Here is a 10,421-nt window from a genome sequence, read left to right as displayed (position 1 = left end):
TCTGGAGGAAAAAGGGGGAGGCTTGCAAGCCAAAGAACACCATCCCAACTGTGAAGCACGGGGGTGGCAGCATCATGTTGTGGGGGTGGCAGCATCATGCTGTGGGGGTGCTTTTCTGCCGGAGGGACTGGTGCACTTCACAAAATAGATGGCTACATGAGGAAGGAAAAGTACGTGGATATGTTGAAGCAACATCTCAAGACATTAGTCAGGAAGTTAAAGCTTGGTCACAAATGGGTCTTCCAAATGGACAATGACCCCAAGCATACTTCCAAAGTTGTGGAAAAATGGATTAAGGACAACAAAGTCAAGGTATTGGAGTGGCCATCACAATGCCCTGATCTCAATCCTATAGAACATTTGTGGGCAGAACTGAAAAAGCGTGTGCGAGCAAGGAGGCCTACAAACCTGACTCAGTTACACCAGCTCTGTCAGGAGGAATGGGGCAAACTTCACCCAACTTATTGTGGGAAGCTTGTGGAAAGCTACCCAAAACGTTTGACCCAAGTTAAACAATTTAAAGGCAATGCTGCCAAATACTAATTGAGTGTATGTAAACTTCTGACCCACTGGGAATGTGATTAAAGAAATAAAAGCTGAAATAAATCAATCTCTCTACTATTATTCTGACATTTCAAATTCTTAAAATAATGTGGTCAACCTAACTGACCTAAGACAGGGAATATTTACTAGGATTAAATGTCAGGAATTGTGAAAAACTGAGTTTAAATGTATTTGGCTAAGTTGTATGTAAACATCCGACTTCAACTGTATGTATATATGTTTTGCAATATCCCAAGTATTCTCAATACATTTAAGAATAATACATGTTGAATATTATCAACATTTTCATAATACGTGCCTGTTCTACACAATTCATTTTTCTGAACAAAAAAATGCCCACACTTTCAGTGAAGCGTACAGGTAGGTGCGTGCAGATGTGTTGTTTTCTCGTCCAAACCCAAGAGGTGAAGAATCACCAGGGAAACCAGAGGACATTTCACACTCTCAGGCTGCAGCTAGTGTCACAAAATGGAGGTGTTAGTCATTCTTCCTCTTCTCTGAGAGAAACAAAGCTGCTTTTCCTTATTCATCGGTGATGTTTTCACCTAGAGTTTCGAATTAAATACTTTAGTACGCCACTGTTTTTCTGAGGGAAAGCCTTGGTATACTATAATAATGTATATGCATGACTCCTATCATGACAATAAATCACATGCCTTAACTTAGTGCCATAACTAATTGTTGATGTACAGTAGCAAATTTTTCAGTCTCGATGATCTTGTACACGATGGCAAAGATGGACAAAAAATATATTAAGTTCAACATAAGTTCCATTTTGACCTGGGAAATACATTTGCTGAATACATGATCTAATGTTATATTTTTTTATATACAATTTTCCATGTACTTAAAAAATCTATGTTTTCAAATATGAATATGTATTGTATGGAGAGATAAAACACATTCTAAGGGATGCGTTTTCAATAGATAATGGTACGCATACAATACAGTACAATGTACCAACCCATTTGAAGTGAGAGTGTAAGTGCCTTAGGGTTAAGTGTCCTGGGTTGAAAGAGGACAGGGACTGGCAGCATTTGTCTTGTGTTTGAGTGAAAGGCAGTACCTTCTAAAGAGGACAGAGAGAGACAGGACCATCTGACAGCGTGGTGGCACAAAGGGAAACGGAGGATGGAAGTCCATTTTTTGTGCAACCTGCAGCCAAGGATGTGCTAAAGAGGAGGTTGGATTCCAGAGGAATGTCGTCAGAAACAAATCAACATACAAAAGGGACACGACAACCTTTTGCTCTTTTTTTACGCAGAGCGAAAAGAGATATCAATTGAATCATTTAAGTGCATCATGAAAATGAAGAAAGAGCACAGAAGGTGAACATGTAATTGATTTATGACAACAGTGGACGCAAGCAGATGAAAGAGTTTTCAAATCTGGGTAAAAGAAGAATTTCACATAGTCAAGATAATGTCTTCGGTCAAGTGTTATCCTCTTGTAGGAATTTTAATGTCTCTTCTTCCCTTTCAAGGTCAGTCCCTTTTAAACTAATGTGTTGTTGATATCCTTATGATAATTGTGATGCACACAAATGTATTGTACAAAGTACTTAAAGTTTTAATTAATGTGGATTCCACTTTCAGTCTTGTGTTTAGTATACAGGTCATTTACTGTATAACAATTTAAGAAATCATGCTGCCAAATAGTTGGAGGCATCTACTACATCGTAAGGACTGCTAATGACATTTTGAAGTTTAGAGTACATTTAATCATCTAAATTCAGTAAAATAATAATGTTATTTTATTTGATGATAACAGTATCTGTAGTTAAGTATTTATTTATTTATTATTGGTCACACTTTGGGTTCCTCATACATGGAATCAGCATTTTAGTGTCCTGTTTAAAAGTATATGAACTGCACATGGGTATAAAAAAATATATATATTTATAGGAAATAACCCAATGTGGAAAACAACAGTAATATTTTGGGAACATTTGAGGTTAACTATGATTCTGTTCTATTCTGTTCTATGATGACTTCCTTCCTCCTTTCTCCTCCTCCTCCTCCAGTGTGTAGCCACCCCAGGGTGCGGGCTCAGGCAGAGGACAGGCTACTGAGGACTCTGTTCAGCCATTACAACAAACTGGCACGCCCTGTGGCCAATGTCTCTGATGTGGTGCATGTGCACTTTGGGTTGTCCATTGCCCAGCTCATTGATGTGGTGAGGAGGAAATACAACTTTAAATCCTTCAAAGCCATGCATACGCCTGAGTGCCAAAAATGTTGATTTTAATTGACTAATTATTGTTTGGAGAATACTAATGGTCGATTCAGTCAAATCTGCATTTACACAGTAGCTCTTTTTCTTGAGATCAAATAAAATCAAACAGTGGTTCTGGACTGTACTGTTTGAGTGCATGGTCAGAACTAACACACTTTGAAAACATCGTTATGACAGGGTTCACTGAATCCCAGCCTGTCTATGCAGATACTACAATGAGTAGGTGCATACCATCATCAACCATCTTTATACTGTTTGTCTTTTCTCAAAATCAGGATGAGAAAAATCAAATGATGATCACCAATGTCTGGGTGAAACATGTGAGTCCAATCAAAATGACACAACGTTTCTGTGTCTGAATGATCTATTGTATCTGTAGTGTGATTTGCTCACACTGAGTTTCTATTGGTCTGTTTCCTCCAGGAGTGGAATGACTACAAGCTCTGCTGGAATCCAAAGGAATACGAGAATGTCACCTCCATGCACATCCCATCCCATCTAATCTGGAGACCAGATATAGTTCTTTACAACAAGTATGTAACGTTTTAATGCTAAGTATGCATGCTAAGTATATACTTTGAAACATGTCCTAAATGTTCACCCATATTAAGAAATTACTTACATGATTCCTTACCTTTAAAAGTTGTTTAATAGTTCCCTTCTGTGTTGTGTGTAGAGTACAGGATGGACTTCTGTCTGGATGGATTTTTGTTTTTATATATAGACATAACAGGCATTAGTTGCATGTGTCTAAACTGCCTGATGAATAGTAAGGGAGAACTGAGAGGAAAGTAACACTTTTCTTTTTTCCCCAATTACTCAGATCAATAGAGCTACAGACACAATTTGTTATGTCAAACAAATTATATACAGTGCCTTCGCAAAGTATTCAGGACCGTTGACTTTTTACACATTTTGTTACATTACAGACTTCATCTAAAATGTATTAAATAAAACAAATGATTCAGGAATCTACACACAATACCCCATAATGACAAAGAGAAAACAGGTTCATTTATTTTTCTGCAAATGTATTAAAATAAAAAAACAGGAAAAACTTGTTTACAGAAGATTTCAGACCCTTTGCTATGAGACTCAAAATTGAGCTCAGGTGCATCCTGTTTCCATTGATCATCCTTGAGATGTTTCTACAACTTGATTGGAGTCCACCTGTGCCAAACTGAGCAATTGGGGAAGAAGGGCCTTGGTCAGGGTGGTGACCAATAACCTGATGGTCACACTGACAGAGCTCTAGAGTTCCTTTGTGGAGATGGGGGAACCTTACAGAAGGACAACCATTTCTGCAACAGATGGAAGCCACTTCTCAGTAAAAGGCAAATGACATCCCGCTTGGAGTTTGACAAAAGGCATCTGAAGGACTCTCAGACCATGAGAAACAAGATTCTCTGGTCAAATGAAACCAAGATTGAACTCTTTGGCCTGAATTCCAAGCATCATGTCTGGAGGAAACCTGGCACCATCCCTACCGTGAAGCATGGTGGTGGCAGCATCATGCTGTGGGAATATTTTTCAGCAACAGGGACTGGGAGAATAGTCAGGATCGGGGGAAAGATGAATGGAGCAAAGTACAGAGAAATCCTTGATGAAAACCTGCTCCAGAGCACTCAGGACCTCAGACTGGGGAGAAGGGTGACTTTCCAACAGGACAACGACCCTAAGCACACAGCCAAGACAACACAGGAGAGGCTTCGGGACAAGTGTCTGAATGTCCTTGAGTGGCCCAGCCAGAGCCTGGACTTGAACCCGATCGAACATCACTGGAGAGACCTGAAAATAGCTGTGCAGAGACGCTCCCCATCCAACCTGTCAGAGCTTGAGAGGATCTGCAGAGCAGAATGGGAAAAACTCCCCAAATACAGGTGTGCCAAGCTTGCAGCGTCATACCCAAGAAGACTCAAGTTTGTAATCATTGCCAAAGGTGCTTCAACGAATACTGAGTGAGGGGTCTGAATACTTGTTTTTGCTTTGTCATTATGGGGTATTGTGTGTAGATTGATGAGGGAAAAAAACTATGTACATTTTTTTAGAATAAGGCTGTAACCTAACAAAATGTGGAAAAAGTCAAGGGGTCTCAATACATTCTGAAGGCAATGTATGTCCTCTACCATTATCAACTGTAATTTCATTTCTATTGTAATTGAGTTCAAATTAAATAGACCGAGAACAGAACTACCGCAACGTTACTTTTGTACCTGCCGGCAGGGCGAGAGTAACACAGCCTATTAACCATAATTTTCTCATCTCACTTTACTTTGAATGTTGTAAATGTTTTTCACCATTTTCAATGACTGTTCATGCTTAGCCCTACAAATCTGGTGCTCCAGCTGTCCTTGTCATGCACGCTCCTCGTGTCCTAATAGAATAAACGTCTTCATTCTCTTCATAAACAGCAAAGTCATCATGCATATCACATTTCCATGGCTTGACAGAATTATAAAGATATACATTGAGTGTACAAAACATTAAGAACACCTTCCTAATATTGAGTTGCACCCCCACCATCAATTTGTCGGGGCATGGACTCTACAAGGTGTCGAAAGCATCCACAGGGATGCTGGCCCATGTTGACTCCAATGCTTCCCACAGTTGTATCAAGTTGTCTGGATGTCCTTTGGGTGGTGTACCATTCTTGATAGAAACAGTAAAAAACTGTTGAAACAAAAACCGAGCAGCATTGCAGTTCCTGACACAAACCGTTGCGCCTGGCACCTACTACTATACCCCCTTCAAAGGCACTTAAATATTTTGCCTTGCCCATTCACCCTCTGAATGGCACACATACACAATCCATGTGTCAATTATTTCAAGGCTTAAAAATCATTTTTTAACTTGTCTCCTCCCCTTCATCTACACTGATGAGTGGATTTAACAAGGGACATCAATAAGGGATCATAGCTTTCACCCGGTCAGTCTATGTCATGGAAAGAGCAGGTGTTCTTAATGTTTTGTACACTCAGTGTATATTTTTAACCACTAACCTGTCAATAAAAGCTTATGTGAGAAACTGATCCATCAAGTCAATTGATTAAGGCATAATTCTAATGATGTCTTATATCATTTTCAAACATTCAGTCACTTGTTGATATTTTGCTAACAGCAACATGAACTAGAGGAAACATTGGCCTGAGCTTAATGGTTTTATTTGATTTGATTCTAGGTCATCCGTTTACATTGGGTTACTTTCATCCCACCATCTCTCCTGTAACTTCTCCCAGGCTAACAGCCAAAACCAGCTAGAATGATATTTGAAACCTGTGGTATCATTTAGTCACTAGATTGGTTAAGAAAATTACAAATGTTTGGAACCTTAAACAACTAAACACAACTCTACAACTAAAAACACCTCCCGGGTCCGTTTTTTTACTTACATCAAAACGTTTTGTTGATAACTCGGCGAAACATGGTCAGGTTAGACCGTTTTGTTTTGCAGGGAGGTCCTCCTCCACATTAGGAACATGCTGACTTCACTACGTCATTCTAGCTTCTGTGTTATCTGAGAAAATGGGCACGGTTACTTTCGCCCCTGCTCACCTAAAACAATATAACTCCGTGCCCATAGAGAATATGAATACTCATTTCGTTTGACCAACAGCAATAACAGCATAGCCACAACGCTAACATGCTGGGCTGTATAGCTAGCATAGAATGCTAAAAACAACACAGAGAGCTAGCAGCTCGTGCTCGGTGAACATTCCATTATGACTGTGTACAAATTGAAAATTCTAAACAAACAGAATTCAGACAAAACGTAAGAATAACGTTTACAGGAAACACTTTTCTGTTTTCACTTCTTTTACTGGACATGTAATGATATTGTCACTCTTTTAATGACAGAATTAGCAGAGCAGAAACAATACATACCTTTTCACAAGGTCATCACTAGTTACCACACCAACTCATAAATCCCACCTATTTCCCAGAAATCAGATTTTTTACCTTAACCACACTGCTAACCTTATGCCTAACTTGAATTAAGACCAAAAAACACATTTTTGTTCTCGTGATTTATTACGATATAGACTTTGTGACTGTGGTAACTAGTGGAAACCTTCTCACAAGAGCAGAAGGAAAGAGGAAGTAAAATGGGCAATGCAACAAGTTCACAGGAAATGGACCAAACCATTTTACAGTTCAAAGTTCATATTTTCTTATACCAACTCTTATGATCTTAGATGATAGGTACAGGTAGATTTTAGTATTATACCAACATAGTCATGGAAATATAATATGGCAATACCACAGTAGATCATTATTTCTGAAATAGAATAATCCCTAAAGTGACCTGATTGACCCAGTCCACTTTAAGATCATCCTGCCCAATCAACAGTGCCAGTCAACAATAGCGTTGCATGGGTAAAATCACTGGAGAAGCCAAGCAAGAAAAATTCCATATTACAACCTGTGTTGTGATAATTGCGTTGTTTGCTCTATAACCTGTTAGTTCATATGCCTTGTAACCATGATGTAAGACCTAAGGCCGAGACAATAAGAAGACAGAGTGGCAGAATAAATTCAACCACACCTTTGTTTCATCACAAAACCAGAGAGAAACATCTGTCTGGTGAAGTCCACACAACAAACAGTTACATGACAACAGCATGTTCAAGTAAGTTAATGTTTCCAACATTTTCAAACTACTAAACAACTATTGATTAGAACCATGGAGAGTTACCGCAACTCGCAAATAAAACAAGCCCTGCCTCCACTTTTCCAGCACCATTTCAACATCATCTAATCACCTATGTTAAGTCTACTACAATGACTAAAAGATGGAAGGACCATCCACACCTGAGCTCACTCAGTTTAGCTCAACGCTGATTGGCTATTATTTTAAAATAAAACAAATTCAAGGGAGGCCAAATGCTCGTTGGCTTCCCTTGCAATCTATGCTACTGGCGGCAACATCATAGACATAGATGGGCTACATATACAGAGACAGAGGAGCGCTGTTTCATTCGCTTGGATGCTTTCTCCGGTGAGATATATTCAGCCTCTTGCGAATTGAAGGAAATGTATGAAACACAAAGAGACGAAAGATACATTATTTTGTATATTTTCTTATTTTTTTCAATGTCAATTTTTGGGTGAAGCCTGACTTCACTTGACTTCACTTGGCTTCACTTGGCTTCCATGAATACACTCCACTAAGAGTCTAAGTGTCGTACCCCTGGTATATCCAAATAAAATCATATTTTATTATGTGGCGAACCCACTGCAATTCGACTTCAATAGGACATGCTGCAATACAAACACAATGTTTGTATATATAGCCACAGCCACTCTTTTCTACCATTGAGAGTGGACGGGCAATTTATCTTAATTGTCTAATCTGTCAGGCCATTCCTTAACATATAATCAAGCTCTATCATGCCTTCTTATCTCTAGTGCAGATGGTGATTTCTCCGTGACCCACCTGACCAAGGCCCACCTGTTCCACGACGGGCGCATCAAGTGGGTTCCCCCGGCCATCTACAAGTCCTCCTGCAGCATCGACGTCACCTTCTTCCCTTTCGACCAGCAGAACTGCACCATGAAGTTTGGCTCGTGGACCTACGACCGCTCCAAGATCGACCTAATCAGCATGGCGGGCAATGTGGACCAGATGGACTACTGGGAAAGTGGCGAGTGGGTGCTGGTGGACGCCGTGGGCAACTACAACATCAAGAAGTACGAGTGCTGCCACGAGGTCTACTCTGACATCACCTATTCCTTCATCATCCGAAGACTACCGCTGTTCTACACCATTAATCTGATCGTGCCCTGTCTGCTGATCTCCTGCCTGACTGTCCTGGTGTTCTATCTGCCCTCTGACTGTGGAGAGAAGATCACCCTGTGTATCTCTGTGTTGCTGTCTCTCACCGTCTTCCTCTTGCTTATTACCGAGATCATCCCGTCCACCTCGCTGGTCATCTCGCTCATCGGGGAGTACCTCCTCTTCACCATGATCTTTGTCACCCTTTCCATCAGCATCACCATCTTCGTGCTCAACGTACACCACCGCTCGCCGCGCACGGACACCATGCCCCGCTGGGTGCGCCGCGTCTTCCTGGACGTTGTCCCCGGCTTCCTGTTCATCCGGCGGCCTGCCGCGGTCAAGGACAACAAGAAGAGGCTGGCGGAGGCCATGCAGAAGAGGGCCATGCTATGGGGTGAGCTGGAGGCTGAGCTGGAGGTCCAGGAGATCCTGGCCCGCTCCCCTTCTCTCTTCTTGGGCCGACCCATGGAGGGTTCCCTGCCCCCCAAGCTTCCCCAGCAACAGCAGCAGCCCCTGGACAAGTCCAGCCAGTACTCCATCCTCCCGGAGGAGCCGACCACCTCGTCCCAGCCAGGCTGCTCTCCTCTGTTCCTCCACCCTCTCTTCCCGCCCATGGACAAGCACCACGCGGCCAGGCCCAAGATGCGTTCCCTCAGCTTACAGTACGGCCTGGGTGAGAGGGAGCAGCCCCAGACCAGCATCCGCTGTCGCTCGCGCAGCATCCAGTACTGCTGCCTGCATGAGGAGGTCTCCTCCATGGGTAACGACATGCAGCGGCCTCTCTCTCAGCACCCGTCCCTGATGGAGGAGAGGAAGCAGAGCTGCTCAGCTGTCTGCAAGTATCACTCAGGCCTGGCCAAGGAAGCCAAAGCAATGACCAAGGACCAGCGGCTCCTCGTCTTATCCCCGTCCATGAAGATGGCCATGGAAGGTGTGCAGTACATCGCAGACCACCTCCGTTCGGAGGATATCGACTTCTCTGTAAGCAAGGGTCTCATCATTAACATGTAAACTGAGGAGGCAAATCTATGAGCACAGACCCAGGCCCCTTCAGTTTATCTACAGTATTTGCACTCTGAAAATAGAGAATAGGGTGCGTCAGGGCACCCTCAGTTTTAGCAATTTGTATGCTGAAGATAATATTGTTTATTTCTACGGATAATTATTTAAAATATATCAAAAAAGGTACATGGCACAAAACTCAATCGGGCTTTACAGTTAGGAATGGATACAGTGGATACAGGACTTGGCCGCACAATGCTGCATACTGTATTTCAATGGTGTGGCAGGGTAGCCTAGTGGTTAGAGTGTTGGACTAGTAACCGGAAGGTTGCAAGTTCAAATCCCCGAGCTGTCGTTCTGCCCTGAACAGGCAGTTAACCCACTAGGCCGTCATTGAAAATAAGAATTTGTTCTTAACTGACTTGCCTAGTTATATAAAGGTTAATTTTTTTTATTTTTTAAATGGTGAACAACCTGAACCGTAGGAACACAAATTCTATCAAATTCAATATTTCAACAGTGATTCATTTTGTGTTTGAAGTAACTAAAAACACATTTCTGTCATTATTCAGGTGAAGCAGGAGTGGAAGTACGTGGCTATGGTCCTAGACCGGATCTTTCTGTGGTTGTTCATCTTGGTGTGTCTCCTGGGGACCCTCGGACTCTTCGTCCCTCCCTGGCTGGCTGGAATGATAGACCTATCTGTCTGACTCCAAACACTTCTGAAGCCATTGACCCTATGCACATTCAAGTTGTACAACTGATGAACAACTCACTTGCCACAATTTTGTTCTGCACAACATTAATTACACAAGCATTGTGGAGACACTGCACAATGCTTGTG

At 41.8% G+C, this 10,421-nt stretch overlaps 1 protein-coding gene across 1 annotated transcript; it reads left to right on the top strand.

Annotated features, from left to right (window-relative positions):
* Positions 1-1,918: 1,918 nt before the first annotated feature.
* On the top strand, positions 1,919-10,419 carry LOC110529034 (neuronal acetylcholine receptor subunit alpha-4-like). The gene is made up of 6 exons (XM_090241891.1): positions 1,919-2,047; positions 2,588-2,739; positions 3,075-3,119; positions 3,223-3,332; positions 8,206-9,556; positions 10,150-10,419. Exons 1-6 carry the CDS (start codon positions 1,987-1,989, stop codon positions 10,285-10,287), a joined length of 1,857 nt encoding a protein of 618 aa, XP_090098017.1. The 5' UTR covers positions 1,919-1,986; the 3' UTR covers positions 10,288-10,419.
* The last annotated feature ends 2 nt before the right edge of the window (positions 10,420-10,421 follow it).

The sequence above is a fragment of the Oncorhynchus mykiss genome, chromosome 7 (genome assembly GCF_057628025.1).
Source record: "Oncorhynchus mykiss isolate SJ-2025 chromosome 7, ASM5762802v1, whole genome shotgun sequence".
NCBI lineage: Eukaryota > Metazoa > Chordata > Actinopteri > Salmoniformes > Salmonidae > Oncorhynchus > Oncorhynchus mykiss.
This window is presented reverse-complemented; position numbering and strand designations above follow the sequence as displayed.